Source organism: Rana temporaria, chromosome 3 (assembly GCF_905171775.1).
Source record: "Rana temporaria chromosome 3, aRanTem1.1, whole genome shotgun sequence".
NCBI classification, from domain to species: Eukaryota; Metazoa; Chordata; class Amphibia; order Anura; family Ranidae; genus Rana; species Rana temporaria.
The window spans coordinates 97,985,449-98,007,894 of record NC_053491.1 but is presented as its reverse complement, the minus strand read 5'-3'; the positions used below and the strand labels follow the sequence as shown (position 1 = coordinate 98,007,894).

At 43.9% G+C, this 22,446-nt stretch overlaps 1 protein-coding gene across 1 annotated transcript; it reads right to left on the bottom strand.

Moving 5' to 3' along the window:
• Nucleotides 1-6,265: 6,265 nt before the first annotated feature.
• LOC120930365 (zinc finger BED domain-containing protein 5-like) lies at nt 6,266-7,636 on the bottom strand. The gene has a single exon (XM_040341561.1). The coding sequence runs from the start codon at nt 7,634-7,636 to the stop codon at nt 6,266-6,268; it is 1,371 nt and encodes a 456-aa protein (XP_040197495.1).
• Nucleotides 7,637-22,446: the final 14,810 nt, after the last annotated feature.

Here is a 22,446-nt window from a genome sequence, read left to right as displayed (position 1 = left end):
GCGTATGGGTGCAGTTGGAGAACAAAGCAGTGAGCGAAGGTCCAGACAGTGAATAAAGGTTTTCCAATGCTTTATTTCCAGGCCAAACACGGCCAACATCAACATCAAATGGGAAGAGCAGGTTGATGAAGAAAAGGGGAGAGAACCTTGCAGTGTCAGGCCCAGATATTAATTGAGCAATCCTTGCTCAATAGAGTACCAAAATATCATTCGTCACTACTCTAGTTGGAGTGGGTAAAGTGCCCCCGGACAGACCCCTCTCACAAGCCTGGCAGCCGAAGTGTCACTTAGGATTTGCTGGGAGGAACAGATCTCTCTCACAGACCTGGCTCTAGGGCCTCTGCCACAGGCCAATTACTTTAGATAAGCTAGATGGATAAATGGAGCGAATCCTCCCAGTAGGTTTTAGCATAGGTCACCAGATGACAGCAAAACGTACCTGTCAACATTCCGGTCACCAGATCCCCGATTGGTTCGTTCAAGCCCTGTTGGACAACCTGCCACCGGGTTCCCCTCAAGCTGACCCCCCAATCGAACGGCACCCAGCCTGGGATCCTTTCAATAGAACTGGGGACCGAGTAAGTCACTGGAGTCCCCTTTTACCTCCGGACGAGGGTTTGTGTAGCCTGCAATTCTGGCCTGGTGGGCCGCGCTGGCGGGGTCCATGGATGCGCGCACCCTGAAGGTGGATGCCGCACCTGGAACCGGGACCCCGCAAAACTTGCCTAGCACATGACACCTGTCCCAAATATACCCTCCCCCAGTAGGCCCCGCGAGGGAAAAGCTCCTCTAATTGGCTGCTGGGGAAAGTTGCTCTGCCAGAACCCTTCTGGTGCCAACTGCTGGCCAGGGATGGTATTCCATCCCTGGAGCACAGACTGACCCAGCGGACGTTTCTGGAGTGACAGAAGTCCCAATTTTAGCAAATTGTGAATGGGAGCAAAATAACTCTCCCATTCCCCATAACTTTAGCGTAGTGCCCATACTGAAAGTAAGGGGGCGCTACATCAAGATATCCCACAATATATGAATTATCATTAATGCCCCATCTCATGTAATCCGAGATATCAGTTCTCAGTCACCCTATGCCCAAAAGGGGCACAGGGTGAACATAGACCCAAGAGTTATTAGTGACGCTGGCACAGGAGTACCCCTCATCCTTCAAAAGTCTCTGGGTGTCATGGGTCATTCTGTTACAGTAACCATTACACACATACAGTAGCACAGACGTACCTATCCGGCATTGTGCTTGTGATGAGATAATAACAATAGGACAGAGATTAGTCATTAGGATTCAGAAATGCACTCAAGAAGCTATGGATAGCTGCCCCTGAGTGTGTGTGTTGGCCATGTACAGGAGCTCAGTTTTTTTAAAGAGCTCACTCTTTTTTCTCTCTTCATTTTCTCCTTCTGAGGTTTTTAAAGCTCCTCCTCAAGATAGGAAGTGTTAACGTGGTTGTAAACTCAGAACAAAAAAACCCCTGCAAAACAAAGGCATACTGAGCTAAATGTCAGGGCTCGGCTCAGCCTTTCCTTTTTAGAGCTCTGTGCTTAGCTGCTGGTTAATTGCCAGTACTCTTCATTCCACAGTGACTCACCTGGTCTTCATTTCCTGCTCATCAGCTAGCCCTGCTATTTAAACTGCCTGGATCAGATTTCCTGTGCCTTCGCCTGGTCAACATATCCAGATACTCTCTAATGTGTTTTTCTGTTAAAGACTTTTGCCTGGCTGACTTTGCTTCTGGTTGCTGATCCTGTTTACTCCCTCTACTATGCTTATCTCTGGATCCCTGTTTCACTGGCTTGTTCCGACTACCCGCTCTGGTTACTGAACTCTGGCTATGTTTTGACTATGTTTGCTCTGTTTGTACCATTTTACCTTTTTTTAAAAAAGAGTGATTTTTACTGCACTTCTGTCTCAGTCTGATTTATGGTTCCTGACACTAGTAGTCATCGCATACTAGCTCATTATGAAATACATACCTTAGATCAAAGCTGTTGCAGCAGTCCCCGTACACCGCTGTGACCGGCAAAATATTTCCCAGAGTTATTTTGGAGGAGTCACGGGCTCTGGCACTGTGATTGGCCGCATGCACGCAGGAGCCACCGCTCACGGCACGGCTCCTGAAGAAACGGCTCGAGCGGCCGTTTCTTCAGTGCGCATTTGCCGGCATATGCAGATACAGTAAATATCTCCTAAACAGTGCTTATTATAGGCTTACCTGTAGGTACAAGTGGTGTAACAGGGTTTACAACCACTTTAATACATAATTATACATAACACTGTAATATTAGTAGCTAACAGCAGAGGTCCGCAGATCCCTGCACAAGCTATACTTTAATAAAAAGCCTGGTTAAGTTACAGAAGCCTATGCTATCCTGCTAGCTAGAATAATTCAAGAAAACAAACAGCAGATGCTTGTGTTTTCTATAATTTTTGCTCACTAAGCTTCACTTATAGGATTTTCGCAGAATTAAGCTAGTTACATTAGCTCAGGAAAACACTTTCTGGCACATGCCCAATGTTTATCACCTAGCAGAACTGAGTTATTTATAGCATGTATGCTGGTACTTCTTTCCAAGAAAGCTTCAGTCATGCTTTTAACGTGCTACCTGTATCTTCTTTGCAAGTTGTGATGAATACTTAGCAATACACTCAATGAGTAGTGTGATTTAATGCATGACAGGAAGTTGACAGATTAATAGTTCCCCAGCAGGGTCTTTAGTCACAGTGTCCCAGCAGTTGTCTGCCACACAGCATCCACAGGTAGACCCTCAGTAAGGGAGATAATGAGATCCTTCTTCAAACCAGAACTTTAGAGCAGTGCTCGCCAGCAAACATCCATCGCCAATCTGCTCCAGTCCCTCCACCGGTCAGCTGCTGAGGCCCAGACTACAATTTCTTGTCTCATTAAAGCTGCCTCCAGGGGCAGCAGCCCCAAGAGACCCAAAACCCTCTTGCAACACTTCCTAAACTACCTTACTACCCCCCAGCCACCTTGTGGATGCCTCCTTCCGAAGATTGTCTGGGGCACGTTCGATATTTACACCGATCATTTGAATCTCTGTGTCCTATAATCTAAAAATCTCTTTCAAAGGCAGGTGTAGAAAACTCTCAGCTCACAAAACCCTAAACAAACCAAAACATTCAATCACTGCTTCACTTACTACAGTGAGGTCAAAAACTAAATTTAACCTAGAACCCTAACAAGACAGTGGCACTTTGTAATCAAAGTAATATTCAAAATAAAGCCATAGGGTTCCCAGAGGTTGTTAGGGGTTCCTTGAGCAGTGAGCAATTTCTGCCTCGCAGATAATTAACCACTGGTGCCAATGATCATTTTAGATATCTGATAAGGGGAAATGTTCCAAATGACCCCAAATGTAAGGAGTATTATCCCCAAGAACCATTACACTAATGTATGGTGATCTGTAGATGTAGTAATTAATAACAGGGTTTCTTTGAGCCTGCAAAGTTATTTCAAGGGTTCATCCACCTTAAAAAGATTAGGAAAGGCTTTTCTAGAATATAGTAAAACACCTAAGGCTCCATTCACACCTACACAATTTAAATTGCGGACGGAAACCCTGCGATTCTGCCCACAATTTGAAATATTGTCAAAACGTGGGATGCAGACACCCAAATCACAGTGCGACTTTGCCATGATAAATCGTGCTGCAAATTGCGGCAAAATTTCAACACACACAGCTTGTCACTCAAAAAGGAGCAGGATCTTCTTTTGGGTGACACGTTGCGATTTGTCATGATTGCAGCTCAATTTATCGCACAACAATCACGGTAAAATAATATCGCGATTGGGGTGCCATTAGGAAGTAATGGCATCACAAACACAACCCATGTTTTGCCACAATTCTGCCCGCAAATTCAAATCGCCTAGGTGTCAATGGAGCCATATGCCTCGTACACACGGTCGGACTTTTGACAGTGCTAAAGTCTGCCAGGAGGCGGTAGGAAGTCAGACAGACAAAAAGAGAACAGGTTCTCTATCTAAGGTTCGTCGGACTCCCGACCAAAAAGTCAGATGAAGGCAACACACGGTAGGACTTTCTGAGAAAAAAAGCCTGTCTGACTTTTTTTCTCCGAAAGTCCGGCCGTGTGTACGAGGCATAAGACTTTTGTGCAAGGAATCGCAGCGGTTTTAACAACCTAATTTCATTGGACAGAATGCTCTGTTTATTTATTGGTCTACATCCGAGGATCAGCGTCTTCATACCCATTGGCTATTCAAATATGCATAATATACCATATTTATATACAGTATTTAAAAACTTGCACATTTATTTTCCATTACAACATCATTTTATGAAAGCAGTGACAAACAACACAAATGTGCGTTGTTTGCTGATGATCTACTCTTATTTCTCACCTCCCTTCTGTCCTTAATTGATTTGCTTGAAAGATTGCGATGTATCTTGGGCCTAGCTGTAAACTGGGAAAAGACAGATGTTCTTAACATTAACCTAAACAAGGATATCTTGTGGATTTTGAAAAAACTATTTTGTTTTATTTGGCAGACAGGCTCTTTGCTGTATTTAGGAATTTAGGAATTAAGCTGACCGCTATAGCAAGGCTCTATAAGGCAAATTATTTGTCACTTTTTGGTCACCTACTATGGGTTGTAGAGATTTGGTCCATCTGTGTTTCCTTATCCAGGATGGGCAGAATTGCTGCAGTTAAGATGGCGCTACCAAAAATCCTTTATTTTTTTTGCATTTTGCCTGTGGCTGTTCATGTTAGTGATCGTCTTAGGTTTCAGAACCAATTATTTCACTTTATTTGGGGCCCCAAAGGTCAATGCTGAATAATGTTCACACTGCATGAATCAGATGGACTAGGATTTCAAGACTTCGGAAAATATTATAGGGCTGCTCAGTTAACCTAGCTGACCCAACTATACTCTACATTTTAAAAAACAGACTGGATAGCTCTGGAGACCCAGGCTTGTGCTCCCCTACCTATAGATCTTGTGATGTGGGTACCACCCAAGTATCGGAAGGCTTCTTTGTCCTACTTTGTCCCATTCTTTACATTTATGGTACTCTCTCTGCAAATTAGTCTCACTCCATTCAACACACTCACCAGTAGCACCAATTTTTAAAAATCCGGATTTCCCTTATGGCCCGCACCCACGACAATTTCAATGGTGGCTGAATAAGGGCCTTTTTCGTATAGGCCACTTCCTTAACCATAGGGGTATACGACCTACCTCAAACTTCCAACAACAGCTTGAGATGCCCAACACTGACCTATATCATTTACATCAAATTATCCATTGTCTCAGCTTCGTACAAGGGATAGGATATCACCACACGGACAGCATTTTAAGTACTGTATTTATTGGCGTATAACACTCACTTTTTTCCCTGAAAATAGAGGGTAAACTGTGCTACGTGTTAAACGCAGGGGGCTGTGGAGAGTTTTTTTCCTGAAACTTTCCTATTAAAGTTAGGGTGCGTGTTATACGCCTGTGCGTGTTATACGCCGATAAATACGGTAGATGCTTCCATGGTGAGGCCCAGAAGCAAGGCATCTCAGAGCTGTATAAGCTGTTTGTCACCACCCCCAGTAAACTCCCGCTCATGATAGCTTGGGAACGAGGCATAGGATCAGAAATAGATGAGGAGTGCTGTAAGGACTGGTCTACTAGAGAGGGAGAAAGTCCCCAGATCAACTCAGTCCTTGATATATTTTATGTTTTTAGGATGTGCCTGGAAGCATCCAGTATTGCATTTACTGCTATTTACTTTCCTCCTGTTAATAATGTTTGCTCTGGCGATTGGGTTCAGCGTTTGGGCAGACTATTCTCTCTTCTCTAGCTTTTTTTCTTTCTCCTCTGTTTTCCTTTCCTTTCTTCTCTTCCTGTGACGGTATTACAACTTTTAGTTTTTTATGATGAGTCAGATTGTAATATGAGAGTCGCGTTTTGTTTTGACTAGGCACAGCTTAATGTGGGCACCTGGCTGTGCCCTACTTAATTCTTACTCATCTATCTAGAACAGTGTTTTTCAACCTTTTTTGTGCAAAGGCACACTTTTTTCATGAAAAAAATTACGAGGTACACCACCATTAGAAAATGTTAAAAAAAAATTAACTGTGCCTATATTGACTATATATAAAGTAATTCTCTTGAATAGGAATCAAATAAACACAAAGAAATTATTTTATAATTACTTTATTATGAAATAATAAAGTATTTTATAATTGTTCATATTTCTGTTTACTTACTCAGTGCGAAACCTGGGCCTATTTGGCTGAACACAAAGCTGATATTCTGGCAGGAATCGAAGAAAGACACACACGTAGCTCTTCGTCAACAGCTCTCAGTCTCTCTCTGTCTTTAGTTTTTATAGCAATCAGGCTTGAAAAGCTCACCTCACACAGATATGTAGTGGAAAATGGGAGCAATTTTTTTAAAATAGCTTTGTTTGCCAGAACGGGGAACTCCTTGGCAGTATCCAACCAAAAACTGTCCAAAGGTAGATCAGCAAATCTTAGCTTGAAACCACGATTTTGTCTCAGTTCAGTTAGTTCCTCCTGCTCCTGTAAAGTCATGTCCTTTCCACCAACTGATGCTGAGCTATAAGGGTCCCTAACCCAGTCAAGGCATTTAGTGGAGACTGAAGAGAAATAAAATGAAAACTTCTCCTCGAGAGTTTTTAAGTGTTTAACTATTATCTCACACAGTGCAGCAGTGTGAACACCTTGCCATTGCTTGGTGAGTGTGAACATTTTAAGATTGCCACTTTCCACGTGTTGATGACAGAGTTGCACCATTGAACGGAATACATTTATTTTATCTGTACTTGTAAGCAGGTTTTCATTTCGGCCTTGCATTCGTGTGTTCAGTTCATTCAGAAGATGAAAAATATCTGCCAGGTATGCCAGCCTTGCACACCACTCATCACTTGCAAGCAGCTTTGCGTAATCTGACCTCTCATTTGTCAGAAACACTTTAAGTTCCTCCCGCAGCTCATACACACGAACCAAGACCTTGCCACGCGACAACCACCGGACCTCCGTATGAAACAGCAAGGTTTTATGCTTCGCTCCCATCTCCTCACACAAAGCTGCAAATATGCGACTTTTCACGGGTCGTGACTTTACAAAGTTTACCATGAGCACAACATCATCCAACACAGGAACTAGGTCTGCTGGTAAAGTCTTGGCTACGAGGGCCTCACGTTGTAAAAAACAATGCGTAACAATCACATCTGGATTTCTTTCCTTCACTCTGCTTACAAAGCCTTTGGTGCGCCCGACCATGGCTGCAGCTCCATCGGTGCAGACACTTGTGCAGTTTTCCCACTTAAGTCCTCCTTGTTCAAGGTATTCTGATGTGACCCGAAAAATTTCTTCTGTTGTTTTTTCTGGCAATGCCTTGCAAAAAAAGAAGTTTTCTCTAATTGCATCACCATCCACAAAACGCACATTGGCCAAGAGTTGAGCATGTCCACTGATATCAGTAGACTCGTCAAGTTGCAATGCAAATTTCTCACGGATCTTTTCCAAAACCACACTTTCGATGTCTGCAGACATGTCATTAATACGTCTGGAAATTGTGTTGTCTGAGAGAGGGACTTTGGCTATTTTCTTAGCTGCTTCAGGTCCGAGCATCTCCTCTACAATAGCTTTACAGGCGGGAAGTAATGTCTCCGCCACAGTGTGCGATTTTTTTGACTTGGCTATAAGTTCAGCAACTTGATAGCTAGCTTAAAGAGCTCTTTCATTTACCTTTGTGGTTTTTCCCATGAAAGTTGCCTGTTTCTCCGTGTTTTCATGCAGGCGAACAAAATAGTCAGCATTCTTGTTTTGAAGCGAAGGGTGTTTCGTTTGGAGATGGCATTTAAGTTTACTTGGGACCATAGCACTGTTAGATAGCTTTTCACCACACACCACGCACAGTAGAGTTGGTTTCTTTGCATCTCCGGTGAAAGTAAATCCAAATGAAATATAGCTTTCGCTATATTGCCTTGTGCCAGAGAATTTGCTTGAGCTAACCATCTTTGCTTTCTTTTGATCCCCACTCATACTTGGGCTCTCATCTGGCTCCGAATTTTGTTCAGAGTCCAGTTCTTTCCTTTTCAAAAACTTGTCCATCACTGCAGTATCTGCTCCTGTCTCACTGTCACTCAGTACTTACTGCGCTTGTCTTCTCCAGATAGCCGCTGTCCGTCACACTCAGCACTCTTCTGTGCATGTCTCCATTCAGATCCATCAGTCGGCGCTCTTCTTCTCATGTCTCCTCCAGATCCGTCACTCAGCGCTCTTCTGTGCTGCGTCCGCGATAATCCTCCAGAGTCCAGATCCATCGGCGCTCTTCTGCACATCGGCGATCTACTGCGATGTCTCCTCCTGTCAGTGTAACAGTGACACCGGAGCTATTTATAGTCCGTAACACGCGCTTCGGCTCACAAATAGACCAAGCATTAGAATTTTTCCCACAGTGGTTGAAAAACGCTGATCTCAAACGTGCAGCATGTGAGGCGCGCACGTTGAGGGAGGGGATTGGTCCGCGCCACGCCGGAGGTCAGGATGTCAGCGCAGCGTGAGAGGCTGCAACGCCGTCGGATCATCCTCCGCTCTCTCGATCCACCCGCTCGCGGTACGCAGTGATCTCGCGGCAAGCCCCGCTCCCCCACCGCCGTCACCACCGCCACCTGGAGCTAGCACTCGCTAGCTACCGCAAGAAGGAAGTAAGTAGCGTCGGTGCCGAGGGGCACCTGAAGCACTAAGGAATGGCGTGCATCTCCCCGCACCTACTGGATCCACACCCCCACCCCGGGTCCTGGGGGGGTTCAGGTAATCTTAAGGCGGACCTCCGGGTCTGTAGCAGCTTACACAGAGGTCCTGCATCCTGATCTGCATGAGTACCCAGATAATAAGAACATTGCTCTAATGGAGGGGTAAGAAAGACTTTATTGATGAAATCGAAATCACTGCCTTTTTGAATGACGGATGATGATGTTTGACAGGTCTATGCTGCTTTGCTGTGGCCAAAATGCACATGCCCTGACTATAAATAACAGATCCCTAGCAGATTGTTTTATGGAGGATTTATGCTAGATGATACATCCCGAATGATTGCAGGTGTTTAAAATTGGAACATACGTCTCTGCGGCCTGAGGTGTACTTTTGCTCTCTTTTCTGTGCCCAGGGATGCGAGGGGTGGGAAGAGCCTAAATTAATGCCTATAATTATCTATCTATGGTAAAAAAAACTGCATAACAGTTAGTGGCATTAAACTGCTTATCGGCTTACTGTTAAGATTTTTATCTCGCCCCCCCCGCGGTTTGTTCCTCCATAGGTTCCTTTATATGGAGTGAGTAAAAGCCTCCATATAAGTTAGGAACTCTGGGGATATGCGAGAGGGGAGATAGGAGGGTGGAGAGAGAGTCGGATCTCTTTCTCATATCTCCTCCACACTTCCCCTTGATCTGCCCCCCTGGCCTCCTTATTTTTTTTTTCCCTGCTAGCCACCTCTAATTTTCACTTTTGAACTGTAACGGTTCCTGCCCGGGTACGATAAATCCCTAAACCTATACAAAACTGGGGAAACGTATTAGAGCAAGAAACAGAGATAATATGAGTACAACTAGGGGATCTGCCCCTAAGGGCCCTCAGGATAAGGGCCCCACTATTACTATAAAACAAAATCTGACCCAGGAGGTGAGCTCTAGGAGCCCGGCTACCAAAAAAAAAACTGAAAAGGAGAAGAACATAAAAGGAACTGGAGAATGTAATCCAGCTAAGGCTGATACATCGACAGAAGGGGAACAAGACATAAGCCACAGGGAGGAATCAAGATTAGATACACAAGCTTTATCAAAGGAAGAAATGAGTGGCATGTTAGGGAAATTAGAAGAGGTAATAAAGGGGGAAATTGGCGCACTGAGAACAGATATAAGCCACCTCCTGACACGGGTGGAGGAGACAGAGGCTAGGTCTGATCAACAAGCAAAATAATTAAACCTGTTAAAGGAACAGTTTCTTATAATTAAACAGGACCAGAGGAGGCTACAATACCGGTTAGAGGATCAGGAAAACCGTAATAGAAGGAAAAACTTAAGAATACGCTCAGTCAAAGAAGAAAGAGGGGAAAATTTGAGGGATATTGTTAATACCCTTTTTCTACCCATCTTGGAAAACAACACCGAGGATCACCTCAAAATTGAGCGTGTACATCGCATAGGAAGGGCAAAAAGCCGAGAGAGAGAGTGGCCAAGAGACATAATAGTTAGATTCAGATTCTATGAAGATAAAGCCGAAATATGGTCATGCCTGAGAAGGAAAGCACCTTTGAGCTATAAGGGAATTGAAATTCAGATTTTTACAGACCTGGCACGGGAAACCTTGGCCCGAAGGAGACATTTGAAACCACTTTTGGCACAGATGTGGTTATTGGGGATTGAATATCAATGGGGCTTCCCGGCTTGCCTCATTGGAAAGAAAGATGGAGTTTCGGCCAGATTAACATTCCCTGAAGATCTTGAAGGATTCTGTCATAAACTAGGCATTCCGGCTTTAGAACTGCCGGAATGGATAGAATAGGATGCAGCGACCTGAAGGGGTAGGAGTGGGGGGGGGCGAGGGTGGGTGGTGGTAACGGGGGGGGGGGGTTGAGGAGGAAGGAGAGATGGGGGGATTTGAGATCTACCCCCTTGGCCCCGGGTCCTCCCATCTTAAAAGGAACTGGTGGGGGGTGGCGCGGTCTAAAGCCTACCTCAGGTCAAGAGAACCAGTGGAGAATGAGAAAAGAGTCTATCCACGGTTCAGAGGCTAGGTCGAGGCCTAACAAGGGGGGGAGGGAGGGAGTGGGGATGGGGGGGTGGGGAGAGGAGGTGAGGTAGGGAGGGAGGGAGGGAGAGGGGGATGGGAATGTGGCTCTCAGGGACTCTATAAGCAAAGGGCAAGGGTGGAGTAGGAAGCTATGGTAGAGAGAATTTTTTTGTCATATAACGTCAAAGGGTTAAATTCTGCAGGGAAAAGACATAACATTTTAGAAGAGATTGGGCGATATAAGGCGGATGTGTTTTTTTTACAGGAGTCACACCTGACATTAGACTCAAATGTTAAATTGTATTCCTCGAAATTTCCAACTTGGTTCTATGGAGGTTCCATCTCCAAACGTGCTGGGGTTTTTATTTTTTGCTAAACAAACTAAAAAGCCTGAACATTTTGAAAAAACAAAACAAAACATTGTTTTCGTTTATGTTGTAAAATTTTGCAAATAAGTAATTTTTCTTCTTCACTGATGTACGCTAATGAGGCTGCATTGATGGGCAATGATAGGCTGCACTAATGGGCACTCATGAGGTTGCACTGATTGGCACTGATGATGCTGCACTGATGAGGCGGCACTGATGGGCACTAATGAAGAGACACTGATGAGGCTGCACTAATAAGGCGGCATTGGTGGGCACTGATATGATGCACCGATGGACACTGATATGCAGTACTAATGGGTGACTGATATTCGGCACTGATGGGCACTGATATGCAGCACTGATGGGCACTGATATGCTGCACTGATGCACACTGATCAGTGCCCTGTTTATAGGTGTTAATGCCCAGGTCACCACAGGAAAGATGGTTATTGTCTTTCCTTTCCTCAGACACTGACAGTGCTGAGGAAAGGAAATGCTGATAACTGGCATTTGTTTACATGTGATCAGCTGTGATTGGACACAGCTGATCACACGGTAAAGAGCATATGTCATCAACTCTTTACCACGATCGGTGATACTCTGTGTCTGAGGCACACAGTGCACCACACATTGCCACGGTGTGGCAAGAATGGGAGGACATCATAAATGGTCCTCCCAGAAAAAACGTTATTTGACAATATGGCAGGCGGAAAGCAGTTAAAGTGATTATAAACTCTCACCTTGTAACACAACCCATTCAGTATAAAATAGAAAAGAAATGCACAACATTTGTGTATTAATATAAAAAAACATTATAAATTCCTTTTTTTCCCCTTTTTTTTAAGTGTTCACATTGCCTCTGTTTTCAACTGCATAAGAGCTGGGGGGGAGGAGAAACAGCAGCACACTGAGCTTCCTAGTGAAAGGCTGTGCAGTGGGCACGTGTCAGGAAAAGTCTGAGGAGAGGAGACTGGGTTCCCAGCACAGCTAGAGAACTAACCATGGTTCTGTGTAGTGTGGTCAGTTTTTAATAGGAAAGCACAAAGACGGGCAGGAACACCAGGGATTTCACACAAAGGCACATTTTAGGAATATGAAATGTTGGGTTTACATATTCTTTAACCAGTTGTTAACCAGTTGTTGTGCACTTCTGATGTCTCTGCATCTTGAGCCATTGGGGTGTATAAATAGATACTGTATATTAACTAAACATTGCCGCTCAGTCAGGTTTGTCATTGTGGAGCTTCTAGGTTTTGTTGTCAAAGCTTAATTGAACAAGCTGAAATTAGAAGCTGATTGCCTACCATGCAGTGCTGCACCAGATTCTGAGTGCACCAGTTCTCCCCCCCGTGTTTGTAGCTGAAGAGTCATGGGAACATGAACAGGGGACCCAAAACATCAAGCGGCTCTTTTGGGTGTGAGCGCTACATAAATATTTCAATAATGAATTGATCTACCAAAGTTTTTCTTTTTTGTTCAGCAAACTGAAATAATTTTTAATGTAAAGCTTCCCTACAACAAAGGGCCAGATCCACAAAGAACTTACGCTGGCGTATCTATTGATACGCCGCGTAACTTCTAGTTTGCTCCGGCGTATCTTTGTTTTGTATACACAAAACAAGATACGCCTGAAGCTGTGCTAGATCCGACTGGCATACGTCTTAGTATGCCGTCGGATCTAAGGTGCATTTTTACGCTGGCCGATAGGTGGCGTTTCCGTCGATTTCCGCATCGAGTATGCAAATTAGATAGATATGGCGATCCACGAACGTACGTCCGGCCAGCGCATTTTTTTTACGTTGTTTCCGTAAGGCTTTTTTCGGAGTATAGTTACCCCTGCTATATGAGGCATATCCTATGTTAAAGCGGAGGTTCACCCTTAGAGAGCACATTTTCCCCTTAGATTCCTGCTCGTTTTGTCTAGGGGAATCGGCTATTTGTTTTAAAATATGAGCCGTACTTACCCGTTTACGAGATGCATCTTCTCCGTCTCTTCCGGGTATGGGCTGCGGGACTGGGCGTTCCTTCTTGATTGACAGTCTTCTGAGAGGCTTCCGACGGTCGCATCCATCGCGTCACGATTTTCCAAAAGAAGCCGAACGTCGGTGCGCAGGCGCAGTATAGAGCCGCACCGACGTTCGGCTTCTTTCGGCTACTAGTGACGCGATGGATGCGACCGTCGGAAGCCTCTCGGAAGACTGTCAAGCAAGAAGGAACGCCCGCTCCCGAAGACCCATACCCGGAAGCGACGGAGAAGATGCATCTTGAAAACGGGTAAGTACGGATCATATTTTAAAACAAATAGCCGATTCCCCTAGACAAAACGAGCAGGAATCTAAGGGGAGAAGAGAAAAAAAACACAAATGGGTGAACTCCCGCTTTAAGTATGGACGTCGTTCCCGCGTCGAATTTTGAAAATGTTACGTTGTTTGCGTAAGTCGTTCGCGAATAGGGCTTTGCGTAGCATGACGTTCACGTCGTAAGCATTGGCTTGTTGCGGGTTAATTTCGAGCATGCGCACTGGAAAACCCCCACGGACGGCGCATGCGCCGTTCAGAAAAAACGTCATTTACGTCGGGTCACGACGTATTAACATAAAACACGCCCCCATCTCATCCATTTGAATTGTGCGCCCTTACGCCGCCAAAGTTACACTACGCCACCGTAACTTACAGTGCAAATTCTTTCAGGATAAGGAAAATACGCTGTAAGTTACGGCGGCGTAGTGTATCAGAGATACGCTGTGCCGGACGCAACAATGCGCCAGGCTATGTGGATCTGGCCCAAAGTATCTAAAATGTATTGTCTAAAGTCCCCTCTCCCCTCAATTCCAGCTGTGGATTAAATGAACTTTGGGCCATGGGCTTTATTTAATTAACCACTTTAGGTCCGTCCTGTGGCAGTTTAACTTCTACAGGGCGGCACCTGTGCGCCAGATTACATATGTATACGTGATCCAACACTTCTGGGTAGGGGACATGCACGCACGGCGCCATCGGTTCGCTTCCGCTGTATTTACACACAGCAGAAGCCGATGGTTGGGTGCAGGGTACCCAACGTCCTCCGCCACCCGCCGATTTTCAGGCAGAGCGACAGAACTGCAATTTGCATATGTAAACAAGGCAGATCACCGTTCTGACAGAAGGGAAGGGATGGAATTTGTGTTCCTACAAAGCAGGGACACAGATCTTTGCCTTCCCCTAGTAAAAGCACCTCCCACACAGAACAGTAAAACACTGGTTAGGCACATGGTTAACCCTTTGTTAACTCCTTTACAGCCAGTGTCATAAATAAATAAATAAAAATATCTCAAAGTTTGTAGACACGGAGGGGCGTGGCCTGCATGCATCGTGATGGATGCCTGAGCTAACAGCTCTGACTGGCATCTGGGGACTTCTCGGCCAATCCATCAAAATATCGCTCTGTGAATCGCCTGAGACTGATATTCTGTGAGGGGAGACCACACTCGATGCAGTCACGCAAGCGGATTAAAGAAACTCGCTTTAGAAAGCTGACTGACATGTCTGATATGTCAGCTGCAGCAGAGGATCAGCTTCAAAATGGCCCCCACGGATCTGAGGTAATGCCATCCTCCTATTATACTGATCTCCCTGATGAGATACAGGACAACTGGGATCCAGACTCTCATGTATTTAACCCGGAGGTGTCTCCCCCTCATAGTGCATCCTCTAAAAGCCCGGCTAAAACGCGGATGAAATATGACCATTCAGAGCAATCCCCTGTAATTCCTGCGACATCATCAAGCCAGGACCAGGTAGGCCTTAAAGTGGCATCATCAATAGCCTGTTATCCTACCTCAGGCCAACCGGTCCTTGATACTACCATGAAGGATATGCTTTTATCCCTTCAATCATCACTTATGGTGAATATATCTGCTATGCTCAATAACTTTTCTATTGAAATTAAAGGTTTGGGAGAGAGGGTCCTCCATGTAGAAAATAAGATTGAGAAACAATCAAAAACTGTGAACAATTTGGTTAACGCATATAGAGATCAAATGGATGATGCAGATTGGATGCGTGCTAAAATCGCGGATTTGGAAGATCGCTCTAGGAGGGAAAACATTAAACTGAGGGGAGTTCCTGAATCTATTGCTCAGGCAGATCTACAAAAGTATGCGGGAGACATGATAATGGCCTTGTTACCGGACATATCCCCAATAGAAAGAATGATTGACCGTATACACCGCATTCCTAAACCGAAACACCTGGACGCATCCATCCCACGCGATGTTCTCATGAAAATACATTTTTTCCCTACTAAAGAGAAATTGCTGACCAGAGCTCGATCCCAACCTGAACTCCCTGCTCCTTATAAGGAGGTTCATATGTACGCTGATTTGTCAAAATATACTCTCAATATGAGAAGGCAGCTGAAAACTGTCACAAAAGCTTTAAACAACCATAAGATCCCATATAAGTGGAGACATCCTGCTACGTTGCTGATAACATCTAACGGGAAAACCATCATCATATCCAAGCCTCTGGATGGACTTTGCTTGCTGCACTCGTGGGGCATTCTCCCTGAACTATCTGATGAGGAAAGACGGGCTATGGACGGTATACATCTTGGTAAAGGAAGCAACACAGCTCATCACATCCCTGCTGCAAAGTGATACATTGAAGAAGTATTTATTGATGTTATTTTTCACTGCAACAATGTTCCCTGGATGCCAGTCTTTACATCCTTTGCTGTTTGAACATTACCCTGTTATAGTGTCGGGTTACTAATATCACCCGACATTAGTTGCATTTGACACTTTTGTTCTGGTATTGCTCTATCCAAGTTTGTAGGATATATTTCTGTTTAAGCATATCGTGCCTTGAATATCCTACTTCCTTGGTCCTGTTCTGATTGAGCAACTCACTGATACCTATTTTTTATTATATTTGTGTGCCTTTTTTTTTTTTGTTTGTTTGTTTTGTTTTGCCCTGTGTTTTTGTGTTTTTATTTTTATTTTCCCCTTATCATTCTAGTATATAGTGTACTAGGTAGTTATTTTCTGTACACTACTCCCAAAATTTGAACTTCATCGGCACATTCCAGCAGCTTCTACACGCTATTCACAATGTCTATCAATTTTCTTTCACTTAATGTGAAGGGACTGAACCACCCAGCAAAACGTTCTTCGCTTTGGAGAACTGCTATCTCCCACAAATGCGATGTACTTTGCGTGCAGGAAACGCACTTTGCTCAAGGGGCGACCCCCCAATGTAACAATAGATCCTTTCCCTATGTTTTTAAGGCTGACTTTTCTAGAAAACAAAGGGGTGTCTTGATTGCCATCCGTGACACTATTTCTTTTCAGTTAATATCCTGCACTACTGATCCAAATGGAAGGTTTGTTATATTAGTTTGTAAATTAGACAATGTTTTGTATACTATTGCAAACTTGTATGCCCCAAACCACGGTCAATTGAAGTTTCATAGATCCGTGCTTGAAAAGGTTCGAAAAGTACAGGAAGGTCATCTGCTGTTATGTGGGGATTTTAATATTGTTCCAGATGTCACTATGGATGTTTCTTCCGGTCCCAAGAGGATTTCTTCCCCTCTATCCACCTTTTTTAGAGAGAATGATCTTTTTGACATATGGAGGTGTTGTCATGCGGAGGAGAGGGACTATACGTTTCTCTCCTCGCGTCACAACACTTATTCCAGGATTGACATGTTCATTTCTGACAAATGGCTACTACAGAATGTTATTGACTCTCGCATCCACTCTATCACCTGGTCGGACCACGCACCAATCAGTATTAAAATAGCTAATAAGAATTCTAAACAGCACTTGTACCTGTGGCGTGTTAATAATTATCTACTCCAAAACCCTACTCACGAGGAATTTCTTAAACAAAAATTGACGGAATTTTTCTCCAACAACGTAGGTTCGGTGTCCGACCCGGCGTTACTGTGGAATGCCCACAAATCTTATATGCGAGGTTTCTTCATTCAACTCGGATCGCGAGTTAAGAAATTAAGAACTAAGAAACTCGATGAATTATCCAAAAAGATAGAGGAGGTTGATTTCAGAAATAAATCTACTCCGTCGCCTCACCTTCGGTCCCAACTATTTGAGCTGAGACACGAATTACGGTCCTTACTACTTGAATCCTATGAACTTAATTTGAGGAAACTTAAAGCAACCTCCTACACTGCTAATAATAAGTCAGGGAAGCTAATGGCTAGTCGCATCAGAGGTCTTAGACTTAAAACTAAAATCCCCTACCTTTATCACCTGACTTCTGGTGAAAAGCTCATCAATCCACAATCCATTGCCGATGCCTTTGGCATTTATTATGATAATTTGTATAACCTCAAATTGGATGCTAGCACCCATCAACCAACTAGTGAGGAGATTGGGTCTTTCCTCGATCAAATCACTTTACCTAAATTATCTGCTGAACATCTTGAGCAATTGAATGCCCCTATCACTATAAATGAAATCAGTAAAACCATTGATGGTCTGCCTTCCTCTAAGTCTCCGGGCCCTGATGGGTATACTGGGGAATATTTCAAGTTATTTAAGGATTTAGTTTCCCCTCACTTAACAACACTGTACAACCACTCGATTTCTACCTTTGCTTTTCCAAGAGAAATGTTGTCGGCCATTATAGTTACTCTACCCAAACCTGGTAAAGAACCCAACTCTCCTTCTAATTTTAGGCCAATCTCCTTACTTAACGTTGATTTGAAAATATATGCCAAGTTGATAGCCAGCAGATTGAATCAAATTCTCCCAGACCTAATCCACACTGACCAAGCGGGTTTTATGAGAGGCCGCCAGGCTTCAGATGCTACTAGGAGAATGGTGAATGTGATTCACAATGTGGGACTGATGGGAACGCCTTCTCTGCTTCTTTCTCTGGATGCAGAGAAGGCGTTCAACAGGGTTAATTGGGACTACTTGAACTTGACTCTTCGGAAATTTGGATTTGCTGGGCCTATCCTTGAAGCAATACTGGCTCTGTATACTACTCCTACAGCCAGAGTCTTTACCTCAGGTCTTTTATCTAAACCTTTTGATATTTCCAATGGAACTCGACAGGGGTGTCCACTTTCTCCCCTAATTTTCAACATGCTGATTGAACCCCTGGCAGAACATGTTAGAACTAATTCTAAAATTTCAGGAATTAATATTGGCAATCAAGTACATAAAATAAGCTTGTTTGCGGATGATGTCATCTTAATGATAACTAATCCATTCTCCTCCTTACCCGAAATCCAAAAGCTTCTATCCTGGTTTGGCGAGGTTTCATTTTACAAGGCTAATGCCTTGAAGTCACTCATCTTAGACATTGGAGTTGATGCTGTTAATAAAAATTTGTTGCAACATCAATTCCCCTATGTTTGGGCGGATTCCACCATCCCATATTTGGGTGTTCATCTCACAAGGACCACCGAAAAATTATATGAACACAACTACCTTGCCCTTAGAAGTAAACTACAAACTGACCTTCAGATTTTGAGCAAATTCGAATTTTCTTGGTGGGGTAGATTATCAGCCTTCAAAATGGTACATCTTCCACAAGTTTTATATTTTTTCAGGACTTTGCCCATTCCTGTTCCTGTTATGTTTTTTAAGTCCATGCAATCTCTCTTGTCTAAATTTGTCTGGAATGGGAAGAAATCCAGGTGTACTCATGATAGGTTAATTAAACATAGAATGAGCGGTGGAACTGGATATATTGATTTCCAGGACTATTATCATTCCTCCATCTTGTCCCAACTGAAGGAGTGGTTCTATCATACTCCTACTACTCAATGGGGGCTGATAGAGGCTAGTTACTGTACATATGGTTCTACCAACCTCTGGTTGTTTGGTTCTCTATTGGGTGTTAAGACCCCAATACACTTACCTCCTACGATGCTTGCATCCATACGAACTTGGCAAAAATGTATAAGCTCCACTGGTCTAGCAGGGCCCGGAGTCGAAGTTACAATTCCCATGCAAACATTATACTTTGTTACTAACAGGATGCCGATTTCCTTTTGGAACCAGAAAGGTATTAGGTATCTGGACGACTTTTATTCGAATGGATACATCAAGACCTTTTCTTCTATCCAATCGGAATATGACCTCCCTCACACCAACGAGTTTCAATATACTCAATTAATGCATTGTCTATATAAACTTGGCAATATTTCCAAACAAGTTAATGCTTCAGCTTGGACCTATTTTTCTTCGCCAATACGACAAAATAAGGGCATTTCTTTATTTTATCAATTAATGCAACAAAAACAAGTTTTTAATAAATCTGCCTCCCATCTTCTTTGGGAAAAAGATCTTAAATGCTCTTTCACGAATGAACAATGGCGCTTGGCCTGTAAGGCCAATCAATCTGCCACTCGTTGCACCTCCTTGTGGGAGTTATCTATCAAAATCACTTTGCGTTGGTACCTTACTCCGGTAATAGTGTCTAAATTTGACCCCCAAACCCCTGCAGCTTGTTGGAGACGTTGCCCAACTTCAGTCAGAGGAGACATATTCCATATATTATGGAGTTGTCCAAAGCTCACAACCTATTGGGCAGGAATCTTCAATATAATATCTGACCTGACTCAAACACGAGTGGCTCCTGATCCAGCATTGGCTATTTTATCATTAGGAATAGACAGGTTTTCATTTAATCTTCGTAGAACGATAACCCATCTACTCTTGGTAGCTAGATTGTCGATTACAAGAAAGTGGAAAGATCCCGATCCGCCTTCCCCTGATGATGCTATTGACCTCTTGGATTTACATAATTCCTATGAAAGGATTTTAGCGTCATCCTTGGGCTCTCTTCATAAATACTCAATCCAATGGGAACGTCTGGTTCAAAAACAGGACATAATTCTGTTTACCTTATTTCCTCCGACACGTTGTTTACTATTCAGATAGGAAATATGAGAGGAGATAGCTCTCGAACACTATGATTCCCATATGGGGTGTTCGGGAAAGCTAGTTCCTTTATTTTATTTGTTTGCTAATGTATTTCTTTCTTTTTCCTTTGATATTGTGATTTGATCTCTTATTGACTTGATACTATTGAGAAAATATTCTACAGAAAATACTCTACAATTTTTCTTATGATGATTGGTAGTATTATATTGCTTAGCCAACACATATCTGTATGTTAGATAATGAGTATTACTTTGTCTCCTACTGTTACGATGCATTGTGTACTATATGATATTGTAATGCATTATTTTGTTTGATTGAAAAATATCAATAAAAAACTATTGAAATAAAAAAGTTTGTAGACACTATGGCCCAGATTCACAAAGCACTTACGCCGATGTATAACAAGTTACGCCAACGTAAGTGCAAATGTGCGCCGTCGTATCTGTGCGCCAGACCCACAAACTAATATGCGCCTAAAAACAGGCTACACCCCGCCGACGTATCTTGCTTACGCCGGCGTAGGGTGGGCGTACATTTAGGCTGGGAGCATGGTGCCGCTTCCATTGATTAGCCATTCAAACATGCAAATGAGGAAAATACGGCGATTCACGAACTTGCGTGTGCCCGGCGCATGCTACGCGAGATGCGCGTAAGTTGTACGTCCGGCGTAAAGTTATTCCCCATAAAGGAGGTGCAACCCAGCAATAGACATGCTCAGGTCTGCACCAGGGAACACAAGCCAGCGTATTGTGCGTTGGACGTGTGTCTGGCTGGGCGTACGTTATGTTCACAGCGTACGCAGTGATCCGGCGTAGCTTAGGCAGTTGTGCCGGCATGGTTATGAGCAGGCGCAGGAGGGTGCGCCCACGTCACGGCGCATGCACAGTTCATGATACGTACCTGTCTGGCGCTCGGTCCATCATTTGCATGGGGTCACGCCCACTTCCACCTACGCCGGCGTATGCCTTCGAAATCCACGCCACGCTGGTGCAGCGTTGGGAGCACTGGTTTGCTGAATGCAATGCTTGCCTCTCTGCGCTGCGTTGGCGTAGCGTACAGTGTTTGCTCTACGGCGGCGTAATGTGCGCCTTGCTTTCTGTGAATCTGGGCCTATAACTTTTGCGCAAACCAATCAATAAGTGCTTATTGGGATTTTTTTTTACCAAAAATATGTATACATATTGGCCTACATTTATGAAGAAATTAGATTTTTTCAATATTTATTGGATATGTTTTATAGCAGAAAGTATGAAATATTTATTTATTTTTACCACAAAAATAAAGCTCTATGATGTGGGAAAAGGGACATAAATGTTATTTGGGTACAGTGTTGCATGATTGCGCAATTGTCATATTGCAAAAATTGGCCTGGTCATAAAGGGGGGTATATCTTCCAGAGGTCAAGCGGTTAATAGGTTCCCTGCCAGTTTGATGGGATCATGCATGAGGGTCAGGGTACAAAGCCATCAATGGGGCAGATCCACAGAGCGAGTACGCCAGCGTATCAACTGATACGCCGGCGTACTTTCAAATTACCCGCGTCGTATGTTTGGTTTGAATCCTCAAACCAAGATACGACGGCATCTGGGTTAGATCCGACAGGTGTACGTCCTCGTACGCCTTCGGATCTAAGATGCAATACTTCGGCGTCCGCTGGGTGGCGTTCACCTCGCTTTCCGCGTTGGGTATGCAAATTAGCTATTTCCGACGATCCACGAACGTACGAGCGGCCGGCGCATTTTTTTACGGCGTCTCTAGTCGGCTTTTTCCGGCGTATAGTTAAAGCTGGTATTTCGTCGCGTATAGTTAGACCTGCCATGTTAAGTATGGCCGTCGTTCCCGTTTTTTTTTGCGTAAGTCGTCCGTGAATCGGGATGGACGTAATTCACGTCTAAGTTAAAAAAAAATGACGTCGTTGCGACGTCATTTAGCGCAATGCACGGCGGGAAATTTAGGAACGGAGCATGCGCAGTTCATTCGGCGCGGGGACGCGCTTCATTTAAATTAAACACGCCCCCTAATCGCCGGTTTGGATTACGCCGCCAGAGATAGACTACGCCGCCGTAACTTACGGCGCAAATTCTTTGGGGATTCGAACCGGACAAAAGTAAGTTATCTCACATACGCGGCGCCCATCTATTTCTATGTGGATCTGCCCCAGTGTTTTTTTATGATATACATTTGTGAAAAAATTAAAGCAGGTACAGGGATTTGCAGATGTATTGTGAATAAACATTCTGATTTTCTAAATAAAACATTTGAATACATGGCCTGCCACTTTTGACCTTTTACAAAGTTAAAATTGGTCTACTATAAAGAGCATCTTTTTTAGCGCCCTGTGTGCTGTCTGAGTCTAATGCCGCGTACACACCATCGCT